This window comes from Microcaecilia unicolor, chromosome 7 (genome assembly GCF_901765095.1).
Source record: "Microcaecilia unicolor chromosome 7, aMicUni1.1, whole genome shotgun sequence".
NCBI lineage: Eukaryota > Metazoa > Chordata > Amphibia > Gymnophiona > Siphonopidae > Microcaecilia > Microcaecilia unicolor.
In genome coordinates this window covers 303,526,845-303,548,794 of record NC_044037.1, presented here as the reverse complement: position 1 = coordinate 303,548,794, position 21,950 = coordinate 303,526,845, and the positions used below count along the sequence as shown (strand labels likewise).

Genomic DNA, 21,950 nt, shown 5'->3' with positions numbered 1-21,950 from the left:
TTCTTAGAATAGTAGCTGAGGACTACAAATTAAATCTATTGAAACACTTTTCAGTCATTCATCCAAGGGATTTTGACACATGACAAACACCACTAACTGCTCAAGATAGAAATCTGCTCTGTCTTGGAGTGGTCATTTTTGTTCCTAGGAAAACTAGAGGATATAATCCTATTTTATATAATTTTATATAAAGGGCCTTTAAACAAATAAGGTTCCATGCAAAAGTCTTCATACCTTAGTACATTTCTCACATCCTGCTGTCTAAACAAAAAAAAAAAACAATTTAAAATGCATTGGAATAGGTGTTCCACTTGAAAATCTGTGAGAAGATGCCAACAAGGAGACCAAAAAGAGTTCTCAGAGGAGTGGGAGAAAAAATTTCATAAGCAGGAATTGACTCTTAGTTGGCTACAGAAAACATTTGGAAGCTGTTATTTTTGCACCAGTCATATTCACTTTTTCTTTTTTGGATCTGTAAAAGCTGCATATGGTAATTATGCATTCAAATTTAAAAATGCTGTTTTTATTCTTGTACAATGTAGACGATGTATCTTCTTTTCTCTGAGACCAGCAGGACATATTCTCACAGATGGACGACGTCATCCGACAGAGAAAGGTGCAGAGCTTCTTGCTAGAAGCATTTGAAATAGCACATCATTCATGCAGGTGTGTCTTCCCACCCGCCACCACCGAATGGGACCAGGAGTAAAGACATATTCTCCCATCTTTCAGCTCACGTCTTTTTTTTTTTTTACATTTGTACCCCGCGCTATCCCACTCATGGCAGGCTCAATGCGGCTTACATGTCTCTCTCGTGTGGTGCAGTCAGTCTAAGTGCTGCTCGGGACCGGTATTTTTTTCTGTTCCCCCCGCCCCCCTTTTTATTTCCTTTAGATTATTTTCGATGCTTTTAAGTGTTCTTTATTTTCTGCGGCTTGCATCCCCTTAGGCCTTCATTATTGAGCTGTTTAATTTTACTTTCTCTGACATGTCCCAGAAAACTCCCAGTGGTTTTAAAAAGTGCTCCCAGTATGGCAGGACTATGTCTTTTACACTCATAATTGATGCTTCTCATACTAGGGGCCGGCCATGATGTTTTGTTTTGCACACTCTGCCACCAGATGTTGATAAAAACCATTAAGAGTAGTGAAGAGATATGCAGAAATATTTTTGGCATACACAAGTCCGGTCCATCAGTGTGACATCAAAGGCAGTTCCCATGGCCCCTGGAGCCGCACTGGACACTGGAGATGCATGAGCATCGATGAGGTCTTTGAGCATTGGTAGCACTCGTCGGGTCTGAGTATTATCGAATCCTAGACTGAGGAAATGTAAAGATTCGTCGTTGTCCTTGTCGGTGCTGAGGGACTCCCAATACTGTGAGACAGGCAGCGGCCAAGAAGCATCAGTATCAGTCCCCATCGAAGCATGGCACCATGAGCACCAGGGCATCGGCATCACCAATACCAGAGAAATTTCTGCACCAGGGACTCTGTGCTAGTGCTCCAACCTCCTCAAGGCTGGTACCAGTCTTCTCATTTGGCCCCAATACCTTTTGTGGGCCTGACCACACCGACTGAGCCCAAAACTTTACTGGCGCTCATCTCCAAGGAGTGGTTCCAGGCCATGCTTCTTGAGGAGATGGGGCAACTTTTTGCCTTATGCAATGCTATGTTATCGAGGGAGTTGACATCAAACCTGATCAGACATCTCTAGAGGCCCACGCTCTCACTATTCGCCAAGCATCAACACCAGTGCCTGAAGGGGCCTCTGGGTCAGTACCAGCTGAGACAGTGTCCGTGTCCAGTCTCTTGGGGGAGGAAGCTTCCTTGAGGTCCATGTCTTGTATCATTTCTCAGCGCTTTCACATGGAGCCTGCCCATCAGTCTAGTCTTCTGAGGCAAGTGAGAGCTCAGACAGAGGACTATAATCCTGAGTCTATTCAGACAGTTCTTGGGTTTCTGAGGAAAAGCTAGAAGTTCTGTTGGAGATGGGATTTTTGGACCTTCCTTCAGATCCCTCCCCACCATGTGAGAGGAGACAGTCTCCCTCAGAGGAGATTTACTTCACCAATTTTATCAAGGAGATGGTTCAGGTTGTCCCATTTAACATAGTAGATGACGGCAGAAAAAGACCTGCACGGTCCATCCAGTCTGCTCAACAAGATAACTCATGTGTGCTACTTTTTTTTGTATACCTTACCTTGATTTGTATCTGTCTTTTTCAGGGCACCGACCGTATAAGTCTGCCCAGCACTAGCCCCGCCTCCCAACCACCAGCCCCTTGATTTGTATCTGTCTTTTTCAGGGCACATTTAAGTTGGAGGTTGAGGCTGGGGCAGAAATATTGGACATCCTTGACTTTGATAGCCATCCTAAACAATCTATGACCGTGCCTACTCACAATATCCAGATGAGACAATGGGAGACCCCCCCCCCCCCCTCCCCATGGACTGCCTATTCATAAGAAGGCCGATTCTATGTATAGAGTCCAAAAGGCTCCTAGATTCGAAATGTTCCAGCTGCCGCACCACTCTATGGTCATTGAATCCACTTTCAAAGGAACCAGAAATTCCAAGTTTCACTCCTTGGTGCCCCTGGGGGAGGGATGCTCAAACCTTGGCTTCTTTTGGGAGGAAAGTGTTTCAGATTGCTGGGCTAGCCTCCTGCATACATTCTTACCAGATCTTCATAAGCATGTACTTGAAGTCATTAATGAGCAGTATGACAGATATTTCAGACACTCTACCATCTGAGCAAGCTGAAGAACTCTGCCAGTTAGGAGCCAAACTACATGAGTGTGGGAAACACATAGCACAGGCCACTAATGAATCTTTCAATATGGCATCCAGAACATCTGCTATACATATAGGAATGCACAAATTCACCAGGCGTTGTGCTTCAAACCTAGAACCTACCTAAGAACATAAGCATTGCGAAAGGTCCATCAAGCCCAGTATCCTGTTTCCAACAGTGCCAATCCAGGTCACAAGTACCTGGCAAGATCCCAGAACAGTAAAACCAATTTTATGCTGCTTATCCTAGAATATTGAGTGGTTTTTCCCAAATCTATCATAATAATGGCTTATGGACTTTTCTTTTAGGAACGTAGCCAAACCGTTTTTAAACCCTGCTAAGCTAACTGCTTTTACCGCATTCTCTGGCATCTAATTTCAGAGTTTAATTACTCGAGTGAAGAAATATTTTCTCTGATTTGTTTTAAATTTACTAGTTAGTAGCTGCTTTGGATGCCCCCCAGTACTTTTTGAAAGAATAAACAAGCGATTCACATCTACCTATTCCATTCAGTATTTAATAAAACTCTATCATATCTCTCCTCAGCCGTCTCTTCTCCAAGTTGAAGAACCGTGGCCACTTTAGCCTTTCCTCATAGGGAAGTCATCTCATACCCTTTATCATTTTCATCTCTGTACTTTTTCTAATTCCTCTATCTTTTTTGAGATGCGGTGACCAGAACTGCCCACAATATTCAAGGTGCGGTCACACCATGGAGCGATACAAAAGCATTATATCATTCTCATTTTTGTTTTCCATTCCTTTCCTAATAATTCCTAGAATTCTATTTGCTTTCTTAGCTGCCGCTGCACATTGAGCAGAGGGTTTCAAGGAATGAACAATGACACCTAGATCCTTTTCCTGGACAGTGTGGAACCTTGCATCACGTAACTATGGTTTGGGTTTCTATTTCCCATACGCATCACTGTGCACTTGCTCACATTAAAAGTCATCTGCCATTTGGATGCCCAGTCTCGTTAGGTCCTCATGCAATTTTTCACAATCCTCTTGTAGTTTAACAACTTGAATAACTTTGTGTCATCTGCAAATTTAAGTACCGCACTAGTTATTCCCATCTCTAGATCATTTATAAATGTATTAAAAAGCAGCAGTCCCAGCACAGACCCCTTGGGAACTCCACTATCTGCCCTCTATTGAGAATATTGACTATTTAACCGTACTCTCTGTTTTCTATCTTTTAACCAGTTTTAATCCACAGTAGAACTCTACCTCCTATCCCATGACTCTCCAATTTCCTCTGGAGTCTTTCATGAGGTACTTTGTCAAACGCCTTTTGAAAATCCAGATACACAATATGAACCGGCTCACCTTTATCCACATGTTGGTTCACCCCTTCATAGAAGCGTAGTAGATTGGTGAGGCAAGATTTCCCTTGATTAAATCCATGTTGGCTTTTAAGCATATTTTCAAAGCACTTAGCCTTTCAAAGTTCCATAGAAACCTATGGAACTTTGGAAGGCTAAGTGCTTTGAAAATATGCATCTTTGTCTCATTAATCCATGCTTTTGAATATGCTCTGTAATTTTGTTCTTTATATTCTTTATAATAGTCTAACATTTTCTGTCCAACTACAGGCTAAAATCTGGAAATATAACGACTCCATGTCCAATATAATCATTTTATATTTCCTTGCCCATCTTAACAACATTTCCATATGTCGATAGTTTAGGATTTCTGCTGTTTAAATGTCTGTCTCCCTTGTTTTTTGGCTGTACTGGCACCAGATGCACCCGTTCAAAAATGTCCTCAGGAGAGGTTTCAGCTGAGAATAATTCAGATAGTGTTTTCTGTAGAGTTTCCAACAAAGGGCTTGATTCTCCACCTTCTGGTAACCCAGTGACATGGAGGAGTTGCTTAATGGTTAGTGCAGAGGGCTGTGAATCAGGGGAACAGGATTTGAGTTCCACTTCATCTCCCTGTGACCATGGTAATTCACTTAATCCTCCATTCTGCCAAAACTTAGATTGTGAGCCCACTAGTGGCATAGAAAGTACCTTCTTATTATGTATGTAAACCACTTTGGTTATACCACAGAAAGGTGCTTTGTCAAATCCACCACTCCATACCCTTTAATATTGGCCCTTTGAGATCTATTTTCTGGGTCACCAGTTTTCATGAGTAGGTTGAATCATAGTCATGCATGTCTGTATTTTTCTTAGGCCAGCCATATCGTCTTCTACTGATATTGCTGAAGGGCTGCTAGTAAGGTTTGCCTCTTTGTAGATGATGCCAAAATCTGCAACAAGGTAGATAACCCTGATGGTGTGGATAACATGAGGAAGGACCTAGCAAAGCTTGAGGAATGGTCTGGAATTAAAGGCTTATTCCTCCAAGAGGGCAAGTGACCTCTTTGGGCAGAATATAGTCTTATCCCCCTGCAAGAGGTTTGCAAGACAGCCACCTATTCATCTTTGCATTCATTTATATAGCAGTTTCAATTGTATGTTCAGGCTCCCCAAGAAGCAGCTCTGGGAGTGAGAATTTTGGCCATGGAGTTGGCAGTTCCTACCCATACAGCCACACATCTGGACTGATCTGGAAGGTTTACTGAGGAAAGAGAAATTAGATCTTATCTGCTACTTTTTCTTTCCTTTAATCCCTCTAGACCAGTCCAGAACCCACCCGAGATTAGTTGTTTAGGGATGACGAGCAGAAGGAACGTGAGTAGCTGTGTTGGAGCGAAGAACTGGAGTAAAGTTATTTCACTTAGTTTCAAGATGGTTTTTAAAGAGTCTAGTAGTCCAAGTTTGTTTGTTGTTAACATTCACTAGTTCATCAGAGGGTTAGTGTTGTTCATTTTGATGCATATTCTGGCTTGGGCTCAAAAATACTGGCTCGCTGTGCACTGAACAGGATACTTATAGGAATGCTTTGAAGCCAGTAGTCATCATTCTCCATCAGCTGATTAGGAGTATGTAAACCCATATGTCTGGACTGATCTAGAAGGTCTAAAGGAAAGAAAATTAACAGGTAAGACCCAATTTCTGTATCTGTGATTAGAGAACCCCATGAAGATGCCTGAAAAGTCAAGGTATTTCATTGCTGCACCTTGTTCCATTTCTGCAAAGGTTCCATTTTTATACCATTTGCCTATTTTAAGCCTTTATCTCTATATCATATTGTACAAGCTTTTTCTGTGATGTCTTTTATATAATTGCAGGTGTGGTGAAACTGTAACGAAACGAGAACAATTTAATGACCTCTCTATAGACCTTCCTCGAAGAAAGAAACTGCTGCCAGCTCGTTCCATTCAGGATTCCCTGGATCTCTTTTTTAGGGTATGTAATTCTTTTGCGGAAGAGGATTTTTGTGTTGGCTTTATTTTCTTTGAGGCAAATATGCATATTATGGTAGAGATCACAAATTATTGCAGACCAGTATATGATATATATGCAGCTTCTTATCGCATATAACCAAATATTTTAAAGCCAAAGTACCTTTTAATTATAATTTCTTTCAATCGTCTCCTAGGAGCTTCCCCAGAACCTCAGTGATGTTAATCACTATCCATTTTCATTTATAGCGATATCGACAACATCAAACTCTTCACTGGTTCTTTTATGTATAACTACCATTTATAGAGTTATTTAAAGCTTTAACTTATCTTATTTTGTCTTGTTCTATTGTCGGACCCAGGGGGATAACTGCCCGACATGCACGTTTCGCCCCAACATGGGCTGTTTCAAGGACCTCCCCTGCAATACATAAACTCACATTTTAGATTCTCCAGACATCGGTATTAAACCTCCATCCGGACAATATCCAACTTTAAAGCTTTAAATCCAGGGCCAATATTACTCACCCCATATCCTTTGTGCGTGTGGGCTGTTCTTCAATCAGTCAGCCAACCAAACCAAAATTGCCAAAATCTGCAGCTTCCTCAGCGACCCTCCAGACCGGTCAAGACGCGTGGGTTATGCTCGCCTACCAGCAGAGGGAGACTGAGAACACTAACTTCAACTATGTACATATAACCTGTGCCCATCCCAAAAAAGCCAGTATTTTCTCAGTCTCAGCAGAGGGTAGACAGGCAGCCTGTGCAGCTTGTCCGGTCTGGTAGGAGTCAGGGATCAGTTGAGAGTTTTAGGCTGGTCTATTGATCGTTCCTGAGGAGCATTCGTGTGCCTGGACTACTCTGTGTGCTGGGGGTTGGTGGTGCCGGTGGGCCTGCCATTGTCCCCCCTGGGGTGTCACACCCGGGTGGCCGGGTCCCTCCCCCGAGCTAGCTCTCCAGTTTGGGCAGCTTTGTGCCTCGGCTGCAGTTTTTATATTGCAGCCTTGAGTGCCAGGGAGTTAATAGCAGCAGGGCTCAATTTGTGCTGCAATAAAGTAAAAAAAAAAAAAAAAAATAGACCCAGACGGTGTGGAGAGCTGTGCAGCTGCACTCCGGAGTGCCAGAGCTGGTCAGCCGTTCTAGGTGAGCTGTGAGTGGCTTCTTTGGGGTGAGTTCCCATTTCTTTTACCTTTGGGGAGGAATTGGCACGAGGATGTCCGCGAAGCCGCTTCGCTGTCGTTTTTGCGCGCGTCGGGGGGTCGATGCGATTGGCGGTTTCTGCCGCTTTTGCGGGAAACCGAAGACTCAGTCCTCCGCTCCGCCGGTGTTAGTGGCGGAGCTTCCCGCGCCAGCCTTGCAGGAGGTTGCAGGGGCTCCGGCTAGCGGTTCAGCGGCGGTCCCGGTTTTGGCGGGAACCGCCGCCATCTTGGATTCGGGCCCGAGAATTCCGGATTTAGTCGGCGGACCTCAGGGCAGCCCGGTGGCTGGTGCTTCTGGAGGGGACGTTTCGGGAATGATGGGTTTCCCTCCGGAATTTGTTTGGTCCTTATTTCAGGCCTGGCAGGCAGGACCGTCGCGCACGGAGCCCCTTAGTCTGGGGGCGGGCTTGAGCGCTAAGAGGCCACGTGTTGAGTGGGCTGAGGACTTGGACTGTTTTTCTCCTCCAGAGTCAGAGGGCGACTTTAGTCCCCTGGAAGAGGAGGAGGGGTCCTTGTCCGGGCCAGATAGAGAGACAGTGCCCGGGGAGGATCCGTCAGTGGTCCGCATTTTTCACAGGGAGGAATTGGCGGATCTTATTGAGCAGGTGTCTGCTACGCTCAAATTTGACCCGGCAGTAGATCTGGCTCCCTCTGAAAAGCAGGACCCGCTGGTTAAGGGGATCCGAAGGGTCTCTCGGACATTTCCTATGAATGCGGATCTTAGAGAGATGGTGACGCAGGAATGGCTCTCGCCGGAGGCGCTGTGTAAGGTGGCACGGGCCATGGCTAAACTCTATCCCCTTCTGCAGGAAGATAGAGATTCTTTAAAGCCTCCGACTGTGGACGCCGTAGTGGCGGCGGTGACTAAGGCTACTGCAATTCCTGTAGATGGAGGGGCTGCCTTGCGGGACCCTCAGGACAGGAAATTGGAGACATTTCTGAAGCGCAGTTTTGATTTATCGGCGCTGGCTTTGCAGGCTTCAGTTTGTGGAGGTCTGGTGGCTCGAGCATGTTTCCGCTGGGCTGAGCGGCTGCTAGATGTTCCGCAGGTTGATAGAGCCGCCTTAGTGCAGGATTTGGCAAAGTTGGAGATGGGCTCGTCCTTCTTGGCAGATGCGCTATATGATTTGTTGCGTGCATCGACGAAGAACATGACCCTCGCAGTGGCGGCTCGAAGGGCCCTGTGGTTGCGGGGCTGGCTTGCAGATGCCGCGTCCAAGGCAAAGTTGTGTTCGCTTCCCTTTAAGGGCGCTTTGCTTTTTGGAGACGAATTGGATAAGTTGGTTAGGGGTCTGGGTGATACTAAGATCCCCGCGGCTTCCAGAGCTTTGGCCTAAGGCGTCTAGGGGCTCTGCGGTGCGAGGCCGTTTTCAGGAAGCTAGACGGTATCGGCCGGGTAGGTCCTCGGGGGGGACCCGGGGTCGTTATTTTCAGAGAACCGAGCCCTTTCGTGGGGGCCGCCGGGGGGGGGGGCGAGCTGCCTCTTTGGGAGCGGCCAGCACGTCCCGTGTGTCGCAATGATGGTTTGGGGGTCCAGCCTCTGGTTCGTGTGGGGGCTCGCTTACGCTTGTTTTACCAGAGGTGGGCCCAAATCACGTCAGACCAGTGGGTGCTGCAGATAGTGCGAGACGGGTACGCGCTGGAGTTCAACGGTCCTCTGTCCGATTTCTTTCTCGTCTCTCCCTGTCATTCAAGGCGCAAGGCAAGGGCAGTGCGAGACACTCTATCACGTCTGGTAGATTTAGGCGCTGTGGTGCCTGTTCCGCCAGAAGAACGAGGTACCGGTTGTTACTCCATTTACTTCGTGGTGCCAAAGAAAGAGGATTCTTTTCGGCCCATTTTAGACCTCAAGAGGGTCAGTGCGGCTCTAAAGATTCCTTCCTTTCGGATGGAAACGTTGCGCTCGGTCATTGTAGCGGTTCAGGAAGGGGAATTTCTGACTTCATTGGATTTGACAGAAGCTTATTTACACATCCCCATTCTAGAGGCGCACCAGCGTTTTCTTCGTTTTGTGGTGTTAGGGAGTCACTTTCAGTTTTGTGCGCTCCCGTTCGGCCTGGCTACAGCTCCTCGCACTTTCTCCAAGGTGATGGTGGTCGTGGCAGCGGCTTTACGGTTACAGGGCATTTTGGTGCATCCGTATCTCGACGACTGGTTAATTCGAGCCAAAACGCAGGCGGAGAGCGAGGAGGCTACCGCCCGGGTGGTGACCTTTTTGCAGTCGCTGGGTTGGGTTGTCAATCTGGCCAAGAGTCACCTAGTTCCGTCACAGTCTCTAGAATATCTGGGAGTTCGTTTCGACATGCAGCGAGGCCGGGTGTTTTTGACGGCTCCTTGCATTTCCAAACTGCAGGTTCAGATACGTCAGCTCCGAGCTCAGAGGGCGCCTGCGGCGCGGGAGTATCTTCAGGTGTTAGGTCTGATGGCTGCGTCTATAGAGGTAGTGCCTTGGGCCAGGGCCCACATGAGACAGTTGCAGAGTTCGTTGTTGGCTCGTTGGTCCCCTCAGTCCCAGGAGTTGGAGGAGCGGTTAGCGCTGCCGGAGATGGTTCGGCGCAGCCTCCGCTGGTGGCTTCACACTCCGAATCTAGCGAAGGGTATGCCGCTAGAGGTGCCGAATTGGGTGGTACTGACCACGGATGCGAGTCTGTTAGGCTGGGAGGCGCATTGTCTAGGGCAGGTGGCCCAAGGGCGATGGACGTCGGAAGAGGCGTCGTGGTCCATCAACCGCCTGGAGACTCGAGCAATTCGGTTGGCTCTTCGGTCCTTCCAGAGTCTGCTAGAGGGCAAGGCGGTCAGAGTTCTTTCCGACAATGCCACAGCCGTCGCTTATGTGAATCGGCAGGGGGGGACGAAGAGCCCAGGATTAGCTGTAGAGGCAGCGGAGTTGTTGGGGTGGGCAGAGGCGTTAGGAGTTACGGATCAAGAAAGGGATCTGGGTGTCGTCGTCGTCGATGATACGCTGAAACCTTCTGCTCAGTGTGCTGCTGCGGCTAGGAAAGCGAATAGAATGTTGGGTGTTATTAGGAAGGGTATGGAGTCCAGGTGTGCGGATGTTATAATGCCGTTGTATCGCTCCATGGTGCGACCGCACCTGGAGTATTGTGTTCAGTACTGGTCTCCGTATCTCAAAAAAGATATAGTAGAATTGGAAAAGGTACAGCGAAGGGCGACGAAAATGATAGTGGGGATGGGACGACTTTCCTATGAAGAGAGGCTGAGAAGGCTAGGGCTTTTCAGCTTGGAGAAGAGATGGCTGAGGGGAGATATGATAGAAGTGTATAAAATAATGAGTGGAATGGATCGGGTGGATGTGAAGCGACTGTTCACGCTATCCAAAAATACTAGGACTAGAGGGCATGAGTTGAAGCTACAGTGTGGTAAATTTAAAACGAATCGGAGAAAATTTTTCTTCACCCAACGTGTAATTAGACTCTGGAATTCGTTGCCGGAGAACGTGGTACGGGCGGTTAGCTTGACGGAGTTTAAAAAGGGGTTAGATAGATTCCTAAAGGACAAGTCCATAGACCGCTATTAAATGGACTTGGAAAAATTCCGCATTTTTAGGTATAACTTGTCTGGAATGTTTTTACGTTTGGGGAGCGTGCCAGGTGCCCTTGACCTGGATTGGCCACTGTCGGTGACAGGATGCTGGGCTAGATGGACCTTTGGTCTTTCCCAGTATGGCACTACTTATGTACTTATGAGGCTCATCTTCAGGCTCTTTCGGCAGGCCACGTAGCAGGAGTGGACAATGTGGACGCGGATTATCTGAGCAAGCACATGTTGGATCCCGGAGAGTGGGCTCTCCATCACTCAGTGTTCGAGCGGATAGTGTTGCAGTGGGGTCGGCCGGTGTTGGATTTCATGGCATCGGCCGACAATGCGCAGGTCGCGCGGTACTTCAGTCGTCGAAGAGATGCTCGAGCCGAGGGTCTCGACGCGTTGGTTCTGCCGTGGCCGACTCAGCAGTTGCTCTATGTGTTTCCGCCGTGGCCGCTGGTGGGCCGTGTGGTGCAGCGGATCGGTCGTCATCCCGGCTTAGTGATTCTGATAGCGCCCAATTGACCTCGTCGGCCATGGTACGGAGATCTGATGCGGTTGTTAGTGCAGGATCCTTTTCCCCTGGGGTCTCGGGTGAGACTGGTGCAGGGGCCGATCGAGATGGCCGACCCCTCTCCATTCTTGCTTACGGCTTGGCTCTTGAAAGGCACAGATTGAGGAAGAAGGGTTTCTCGGCCAGGGTCATTGATACAATGTTGCGGTCGCGTAAGAAGTCCACGTCGTTGGCTTATGTGCGGGTGTGGCGCATCTTTGAGAATTGGTGTCAAGAACGGAATGTTGTCCCTTTGCGGGCTTCGGTGATGGAGGTTTTGGAGTTTTTGCAGGATGGTTTGGACAGGGGGCTCTCCCTTTCTTCCCTGAAGGTGCAGGTTTCTGCTTTGTCTTGTTTCAGAGGTAAGATTCGAGGAGTCTCCTTGGCAGCTTCTCCGGACGTAGGGCGGTTCCTGAGGGCAGTGAAGTTGATTCGGCCGCCCCGTCGTCCGATGGTTCCGCCTTGGGATTTGAATTTGGTCTTGGAGACTCTGGTGGGTCCTCCGTTTGAACCATTGGCGTCCATCACATGTAAGGATCTTACCTTGAAGACTGTTTTTCTGGTGGCCATTGCTTCCGCTCGTAGAGTTTCAGAGTTGCAAGCCTTGTCTTGTAGGGAGCCTTTTCTGTCCTTTGCGAAAGAGAAAGTGACTTTGAGGACGGTTCCTTCCTTTGTTCCTAAGGTGGTTTCAGCGTTCCATGTGAATCAAGTGATTTCGTTACCGGTGTTGGGGGATCGTTCGGGGGATGCCTCTCAGCGTCGGTTGGCTAAGTTGGATGTTCGGCGCACCTTGCGGTCCTATTTGAGCAGAACGAGAGAATTCCGGGCTTCGGATAGGTTGTTCGTTTTGTTTGGAGATCCCAAGAGAGGGGCTGCGGCCTCCAAGGGGACTCTGGCTAGGTGGTTGAAGGAGGCTATTGCCTTGGCTTATTTGTTGAGGCGGCGTTCGGTGCCCCCGTTACTTAAGGCGCATTCAACTCGGGGGGTTGCTGCTTCCTGGGCGGAGAGTAGTTTTGTTCCTCCGCAGGATATTTGTAAGGCAGCGGCATGGTCGTCCATTCATTCCTTTGTGAAGCATTATAGGATTGATGTTCAGGCAAAAGAGGATGCATGTTTTGGAGCGGCTGTGCTGTCTTCTGCGTTTCGAGGGTCCCACCCTTAAGTTTCTACTGCTTTGGTACTTCCCACGCGTCTTGACCGGTCTGGAGGGTTGCTGAGGAAGGTGAAATTAGACCTTACCTGCTAATTTTCTTTCCTCTAGACCCTCCAGACCGGTCAAGAGCCCGCCCTATGGATTTTCAGAGATATTGTTCATATCAGAAGTTTTTGAGCCGTGTTCTGCTATGACTATTCCTTTTCTTTCACTGGGCCGGAGAGTTTTCTTCACCCATAATACTTGACAGAGCGGGGCGCTTGACGTTCCGTCTGTCTGAGCACACTGTTGGTGTTGACTATTGGTTTTCCAGGTACAGGGGTTTTCTAGATTCAGAGTTCAGGTTGCAGGGGGTTTTCTCTGCTTTGCTAAGTGTATACTGGCTTTTGTGGGATGGGCACAGGTTATATGACTAGGGGACATTCAGTGAAGTTACATGGAAACACTTTTAAAACAAATAGGAGGAAATATTTTTTCACTCAACGAATAGTTAAGCTCTGGAACTCTTTGCCAGAGGATGTGGTAACAGCAGTTAGTGTACTGGGTTCTAAAAAGGTTTGGACAAGTTCCTAAAGGAAAAGTTCATACTCTGCTATTGAGACAGACATGGGGAATCCACAGCTTTCCCTAGGATTGGTAGCATGGAATGTTGCTACTATTTGGGTTTCTGCCAGGTACTTGTGACCTGGATTGGCCACTGTTGGAAACAGGATATTGGGCTAGATGGACCATTGGCCTGACCCAGTATGGCTATTCTTACGTTCTTGAGATATTGCCTAGTTGGAATGTCAGGCACAAATCACTGTAGCTTTGATAAGTTGCATTTCATTTTCAAATAGCAGAAATAGCAACCTAAATTTGATATGGTGCTCAAGAGGTAACCAATGCAATTTGATCAAGCACTGTGAAATCTTACATTCTAGACTTGTTTGTGAAAATCCTTGCAGTGATGTTTTGCAATACCTTAAAGCCTGTTGGCTGGTAAACTAGTCAAAATCACATTGCAATAATCTGTGCAAGGAAACAAAGCCTGAATTGCTGCACAAAGATCAGGTTCAAGCAAATAAGCGTGGCAATGTCCATAATACTCCGATCTTTAAAAAAAAAAAAAAAAAAACTTTTGCACAGTTTATTTTTATGTATTTATGTATCGATGTAAATTTAACTGCTGATCCAAAAGCACATCTAAATATATTTCCTGGTGTCAAGGCTTGATTTAATGTCAGTTTTTTTGAGGGGACAAACATTACTTTGTTTTTTTGTATACGTGCATGAAAGCAAAGACTTATTTCACACACACTGATTCTGAATTACCTTTTTTTTTTTTTTTTGCTTTAATTTACTTGAAATCTTTTTTTTTATTGAAAAACATGAGAAAAACATATTACAAACAGCACAATGGTACATTCACCATTACATTGAACCAAATATACAACTGCTCCTTCTATTTTCCCTCCCTCCTAGGAAACCCCTCCCCCTTCAAACCCATTACTAACCAACTGTAAAATATAATTAATGGCAATTACTGGGTCTTGATTCTAACTCCATAACACCCACCTAAAGCTACCCGGCACAGACTCTGCCTTGTGCTCACCTTTGCACCCCCCCCCCCCCCCAAAGAGGCCCCCAATAGAAAGCCTAGTGATTGAATGTGCATCTAGAAACCTATTGAGCAAAAAGCTTTGTACTTTGGGAGATATGGATTGAAGATACTCCTTCCAAATTGACAGATCTTTTGCCTTTTAATGTGCTACCTTGCCTCAAATGATTCCCATACCACTAAGGCATGCAGCTTATTCTGCCAATAACAAAAGGAAGGGGGCTGATCCCGGATCCAATGATTGAGCATACATTTTTTACCCACTGTATATGCCTTACTCAAAAACTGCTTTGATTCTGAATTATTTTGATTGTTCTTACCTTTTACATTATTGTGTCTGAAGAACATGGGCTTGTTTAATTGATGTGTTTTTTATTATTATTATTGCATGAGAAAAGATTGGTTTCAGTTGATCTAGGGTATCATATGTGTTGTAATTTTCATATTTGGAGTTCACAAACTTTTTTAGCACTGTATCTCATAATTTTATTTTTTTTCCTTTTATTAACAGATGGAAGAAATTGAATATTCATGTGAGAAATGTAATAGCAAGTGTGCTATTGTCATGCACAAATTTAATAGACTCCCAAGGTGAGTGTAGTGACAGTAGGAATAAAGTGCATAGTAACCTAATAACTAAATGTTTGCTTATTATGTGGTTAACGATCTAAATCAAAAATTTAGAAAGGGGGGAAAAGCTGCAATCGTGGATAGGAGAGAGAAATAGCAGAAGATAGAAACAGTCCATAAAGACCAATATGAGCCACCCAGTGTGCCCAGCAGTGGTTTATTCACTTTGGGAATTTGTATGTACTCTTTTACATATGGAACATGACACCTATTGTCAGATCTCAGCCATCATATTTGATGTTAAGTTGCTGCTCCTCAATCTTATCTACCTTAAATCTTTTTCTTTAGCATCAGTCAGACCAGTTCAGAACATATTTTTTTATGTGCCTCAGCCTGCTGTACTCCTTAGTATTTTTGAGTTGTTATAATTGAAAGTTTCTAAGGGAGTAGTGAATAAGGGGCTTTAGATTAGTTTATCTTTTCTACCACTATTTTGTGTGTATCTCACTAAACTTCAAAGGACCTAGAATTAATCTATTGCTATGGAGTAATCACATGTGGATAAAAAAAAACCCAATTAAGCTTTGTGGTGGGGAAAATTCTCTCTCTTTTTTTAATTGACTTAAAAGCCTTTAAGGATTGAGCTTTCACAACTAGGCTAACGCTTTATTTACTTTCAAATAAACACAGCCCTTACGCCAAGCCCCCTCCCTGCCTGTCTTCAAGTCTTTGCTTAAAGCCCACCTCTTCAATGCTGCGTTCGGCACCTAACCCTTACCGTTCAGTGAATCCAGACTGCCCCAATTTGACTGCCCCTATCGGACCGACCGTTCACTTATCTATTAGATTGTAAGCTCTTTGAGCAGGGACTGTCTCTCTTTGTTAAATTGTACAGCGCTGCGTAACCCTAGTAGCGCTCTAGAAATGTTAAGTAGTAGTAGTAGTTTATCCCCCTTTCCCCAAGTTGTTTGTGTGTGTTTTTTTTAAACTGATTCCTAACAGGTAAACATTTAAATTAGCAGATTCCTCATCAGTAATGTCAGATTCTTTCATCATTCCTTCAAGATCAAGAGTTTGCTTGACTAGATTGTAAGCTTTATGAAGCAGGTCTTGTCTGTTACATGCATCTACGCAATTCTGCTTTTGCTGTATAGCACTTCAGAAATAAGTGGTACTAGTAAGTGTGTCTTCAAGATAGGATTGGAAACCACTGGCATAGTTGCCAACTTGTAACTAGTAATATTATTTCTCTCTCTTCATTGGCCAGTGTCACATAATCTGCCATCAGAAATGTACTGCAGTACCATCTACCCCCTAGGTCAGTGATGGCGAACCTATGGCACGCGTGCCAGAGAGGGCACGCAGAGCCCTCTCTGTTGGCACGCGCGCCATTGGCTCAGCCACTTCCAGCCCCCCTCCGAATGAGTCATACCTACATCAGGCCGGCCTCCCTCCCTTCCACCCAGCGCCAGGCCGCCCCGCCCCTCCTTCAAGCACCAGGGCCTTCCTTCGAGCACCAGGGCCCCCACCGCCGAAATTTAAGGGTCATACCTGCTCGGGGTTAAGGCAGCGGCAGTGAAAAGCGCTGGCTCGGCGCGCCTTCAGCCTTCCCTTCGTTCTGTCTCTCAAGCGCTAGGGCGGGACCAGCGCTTGAGAGACAGAACGAAGGGAAGGCTGAAGGCGCACCGAACCAGCGCTTTTCACTGCCGCTGTCGACGCCTTAACCCCGAGCAGGTATGTGTGTTGATTTCCTTCCCCAAATCTAAACACATCCACAGCACTTCCTTTTCTTGTGGCTAAAAATGCACATGCTCTGGGGGAACACCCGGAACAGTTGTTTGTCAGCGTTATTAAGAAACAGAAAGTTCCCAAAAGAGGCCCGGGAAAGTAATGGGAGGGTTCACTGGTTAAAAATTGCAGTTGCTATGAAAGATCTTTCTCTGCTAAAAGATGTGTAGAGCAGCAAAGAGAAGAAACATGGGAGAAATAAATACCCTACAGAAAGAAAGGGTCAGGAAAGAAAAAAGCGAGAAAATAATTGCTTTTTTTGCCGCTTCTCCTAAAGCTGTTTTTATTTGGAACCTGGAAGATGGGCAGAGCTTGGGGTATAATTTATGGAAGCCATGCTCAGCCCTTTCTTAATTATGCCTGTGCTCCTTGGGTGTCCTGCCCCCAAGAAGGAGCTGAGTAGAGAATAGCAGATGTGCCCATGAGTGTGGAAGGAACCCAGGGCAGCCTTCAGCAATCAGCTCACGCTGCTTGTCAGCAAGTGCCACTGAGAGAAAAAAAAAAACAACAACAAAAAATACAGTAACAGCAGAACACTGACCATCATCAAAAGATTTGTGAAATTAAAAAGAAAAAAGAATTCTGACAGAAAAACAAAATCACCAGACAACAAAGGTAGAAAAAATCATTTTATTTTCATTTTAGTGTTTGGAATATGTCCAATTTGAGAATTTACATCTGCTGTCTGAGGGGTAGATGCATCAAACAAACGTAAAAAAATCAGAAACGTTAAAACCTTTACCGAATCTCAAATAACGAAGCATGCTCCAAAAACACAGCCCCAAAAAGTTTGGTGCGGTATTGGAAAGAACGATGCACTAATCCCCGTCGGTAATCGGCTCGTAAAGCATGCGCAAAGCAGCCAAGCGTTATGCTGGCTGCTCTGCGCATGCCAGAAACGTAAGAAAAAAAAAGAAAACACAAACACGTGGCTCCCCACTTTCCCCTGCATGTCTCCGCAAACATTAAAGGATCGGGAGGGGGCAAAGGCGCTCATCAGCAGTGTCCTGTATGGACGTCCTTGCCTTCCCTTGCCCCCCCCCCCCCCCCCCCCCCGAGGTCCCCGCTGCTCCCCGCTGCTCCGTTTGTGAAATAAAAGCTTTTAAAAATGAATCCTTTGCAGTTGCTGGGCTCCCCCTCCCTTCCTGTGTCTCTCTTCTTTAGTCGGCAATGCTCCGCCTCCTGCCCTCCTCCCCCTCCGTGCCCCGCCCCCCCCGATTTCGTCCCTGCTGCTCCCCCCCCTCCCACCGGACCCCTCCCCTCCACCATAATGGCCGGTGCAGCGCCTCTCACCTATGTTTGAAGGCACTGCAAAGGATGGATCAGCTATTCTTTAGCTCTTCTGTGTCCTCCGATGTTTCCTTTTTTCTTCCTGTGTCCGCCCTCCTCTGACGTCAGTTATCTACGTAGATAACTGACGTCAGAGGAGGGCGGACACATGAAGAAAAAAGGAAACATCGGAGGACACAGAAGAGCTAAAGAATAGCTGATCCATCCTTTGCAGTGCCTTCAAACATAGGTGAGAGGCGCTGCACCGGCCATTATGGTGGAGGGGGGGGTCCGGTGGGGGGGGGGAGCAGCAGGGACGAAATCGGGGGGGGCGGGGCACGGAGGTGGAGGAGGGCAGGAGGCGGAGCATTGCCGACTAAAGAAGAGAGACACAGGAAGGGAGGGGGAGCCCAGCAACTGCAAAGAATTTTTTTAAAAGCTTTTATTTCACAAACGGAGCAGCGGGGACTTCGGGGGGGGGGGGGGGGCAGGCAAGGCCAGGCCGTCCATACAGGACGCTGCTGATGAGCGCCTTTGCCCCCTCCCGATCCTTTTTTATTTTAGGCACAGGGAAGCAGGGAGCCACTTTTCTTTTAAAACATGCCAGCAATTTGGTTTTTCATCGTGCAGGGGGCAGTGGGGAGATGACAGCTCAGGCTTTAACGACAGGTCTGAGCTGACGTTAAATTTCTGGTGGTAAGTGAATCGTTGCTATCGTCGGTATGGTTAGTGCATTCCGAATTGTCTACATTTCAATGGTAGTTTCTCATTTGCATTCCAGTTTCGTTAGCTGCTACTACCGTCGAAAAATAGGCTTTAGTGCATGGAAAGGATAGGAAATTCTTCCTTAAGGGCTCATTTAACGATGAAAAACGTTTAGTGCATCTGGGCCTTAGTTTGCACTGGGTATACTGGAGCTGTAACAGCTTACAGAAATGATTTATAATGGAAGAAAATCATGTTATTTTTTTCTCCTATACTAATATAATAATTTCAATGATGTCTGATTATATGCGCCATGGCTGGTGTAAGGGGTGTGGCTATCATATGGGTGGAGTCATGTGGTGACCCCGCCCATAATGAGTACCAGCACTTTGCGATTAATAATTCGATTTTGGGTTGCTGTTTGGGCACTCGGTCTCTGAAAGGTTCACCATCACTGCCCTAGGTGATTGCATGTTTGTTTCATTGTAAATTGTATTATTATGCCCTTGTGGATGAAAAGGCCATGAGAATACACATTTTTGTGGAGTAATCCTTAGCAACCATAAATCTGGATTTGGCCTCTTGTTTCCTCTGTTTCATAATTAATTTATTTTTCAGAGGGATTCTACCATCCTGGTAACAGATGTAGTAGCTAAGTGCAAGCAACCTACCTTTTTTCCCTTTGTGTTCTGAGTTTGTCTTTTAGAAGCTTAAGACTGAAAAGCAGCAACATTTCAGCAGAGACTGATAAATGATAGAATGTGAAATACAATTATTTATCAAAAATTCTTTAAAAACTTCTGTTTATAATGTTTTTTTTAATTACTTTCCATCTGAGGCTCCACCATAGAAAAACTTAAAGGGAAACACTTTATTTAGGAGAGTGTGCCAAGGCTGTGAAATCATTGACTGTTTGCTTTAATGAAAGTGATTTCGGAAAGGTAAACTTTTTAAGTATATCACTGACATATTCTTTGTATCTTTTTCATATTCTAGAGTCCTTATCCTTCATTTAAAGCGTTACAGCTTCAACGTAGTGTTGTCTCTCAATAATAAAGTTGGGCAGCAGGTAATCATTCCACGATACCTGACCTTGTCTTATCACTGTATGGAAAGCACACGGCCTCCGCTGACTCTGGGGTGGAACACACATGCTGCAATGTAAGTCTAGGGCCACTGTACATTTCCCAAGAGATATATATTGAAAGTCATGGTGTTGGACTAAACCTACCATATATACTCGTATAAGTCGACAAATTTTGACTTCAAAATTCCATCAATAAACTAAGGTCATCTTACCTTTAGATCATTCTCATCAATGCCATAGCACTCTTGCTAGCTTCCTGGAAGTACAGTAAACGGATTCTGGATGTGCTGAAGTTGCTTGAGATGATGTAGCTAGTGCTATATATATATATTTTGTTTTTGTTACATTTGTACCCTGCGCTTTCCCACTCATGGCAGGCTCAATGCGCCTTACATATTATATACAGGTACTTATATTTGTCTCTGATGTAGGAAGAGCTCTTAATTCAGGGTGAACTTGTACAGTGCTCTAATTAAAGAGAGAAGGTTTGGAGGAGATGTGCAAGTAAGACTGGGGAGTGATAAAAATAAATAGTAATAATTGTTTAAAATCTGTAAATGTTCTGGCTAGTTGAAAGTTTGTGCTGAGTATGTACACTGAGAGGAGGGCATGCCTGCAGGAAACTGTTCATGACAATTATCAAGTGACAGCTAAAAGCCATCTGGATGGCTGATGGTTCAAGCAGTAGGTTTAAAGAGGAAGTTAGCTGAGACAGTGTGGAAAGAGTTGGCAAATTAAATTCTGCTTTTTTGTTTGGTAAAAGAGAAGCAGGATTGTGTGTGTGTTCTGAGAAATACTGATTCTTGAATAAAACATTCCCCTTTGATAAGGAAGCATGAGTTATTTGTGAAAGTATATTTTGTTTTAGTGAACTTGCCAAAGTGTTTAGAGTGAGAGATGTATCAGTGAGGGCTAAATATATAATCTTCACATATTGAAATCTGATGATTTAGCTGTTCCCTTCTGATTTTGTCTGTTCTGACCTTGTTGAAATCTGTGAAGCTGTGAGGCGTGGTTTTGGGAAAGGCAGGAGAGATCCTAGAGGGGAGGGAGATAGGGAGCAATGCTAGACCTGAAAGTGAGCAATGCTAGACCTGAAAGTGGAAGGGGAGGGTGAGAGAGGGAACAGTGTAGGACCAAGCCTGTACTTAAACATGGGTCACAATATTTTTGTCCATTTTTAGTCCTAAGATTGCCCTCAACTTATACACGACATCGATTTATAGACGAGTGTATATGATAAGTCCATTTTCTGATCCTCAAAAGAAACAGTTGGATAGTAAAGCAAAAACTGGTGGTTAAAGAGCTGAATCTTAAATATATATATTAAAAAACTAACAGGCCTTACATTCCGTTTTCTTTGACTGGTTCTTTGATGTTAGTATGAGACCAAGTATATGACTTTATTTGTGATCATTTGTTATACCGCAGTTTGCCAACAGGTTTCATGGCAGGTTACAATATACCATATGAATAATTGTAAACCAAATAAAAAAAATTCAATAGGGGAAAGCAGAGATTAACAACACAAAACGCACAAATAATTCTCTCCTGGCCTGATATCTGATTTATAGGCCTTTGAACCAATTAGGAGGCTACAAGTTTAAATAGGGCATCCCTATCCGCCAGTAATTAGCTCTTAAAAATACAGTCTGCTTAGATCCAAAGAGGGGAACCTACTAATAACATTAAAGTAATGAAAATAAAAGCTAAATATTAGCATAGCCTAGCATATAATTAGCAATCTTAGGGGACTTTTGTTTACATATTCCCACTCCATTAGCAACTTAATTAAGATGTCGCCAATAATAAGATGCAGGCAGCAGTCCAGCAATGAGATGGGGGCTATCCAGTCTTTGCACTGAGCGTCACTAGCAGCAGTAGTGGCAGCCCGGCAGGGGAGGAACAGGCAGGAGGAAGGCAAGAGATGAAGAACCGCCTAGAGGAAACGCAGTGGCCTAGCATGGGTGGAGGTTGCAGGAAGGCGTGGACTGTGGAACAAGTTTAAAGTTTCAAGACCGACGAAGCAGCGGAGCGGAACACCCTCCTTTAGTCTGCACCTGGGGCGGTCCACCCCTTGGTTCGTCACTGGTATCGGTCTCCTAAAAAGATTTTGACTAAGTCAGCTTAAAAAAAGTTTGGATAATTTCCTAAAAGAAAAGTCCATAAGCCATTATTAAGATGGACTTGGGAAAATCCACTGCTTATTTCTAGGATAAGCAGCATTGTTCTTGCCTGGTACTTGTGACCTGGATTGACCACTGTTGGAAACAGGATACTGGGCTTGATGGACCTTCAGTTTGTCCCAGTATGGCACACTCATGGTGAGTTTTTGCACAGGAATAAGCTACAGTAAATGAATCTTGCTTTGATGAACAAAATTAATCACATAG

At 45.4% G+C, this 21,950-nt stretch overlaps 1 protein-coding gene across 6 annotated transcripts in view; it reads left to right on the top strand.

Moving 5' to 3' along the window:
- The window catches only part of USP37 (ubiquitin specific peptidase 37), a 252,593-nt gene that overhangs the window by 136,434 nt on the left and 94,209 nt on the right, over positions 1–21,950 (top strand). For all 6 annotated transcript variants that reach the window (XM_030208853.1, XM_030208852.1, XM_030208855.1 and 3 more), the window contains 3 exons: positions 5,977–6,094; positions 14,650–14,729; positions 19,467–19,631. In XM_030208853.1, coding sequence (XP_030064713.1) covers positions 5,977–6,094; positions 14,650–14,729; positions 19,467–19,631 — 363 coding nt within the window. The remainder of the gene's footprint in view (positions 1–5,976; positions 6,095–14,649; positions 14,730–19,466; positions 19,632–21,950) is intronic.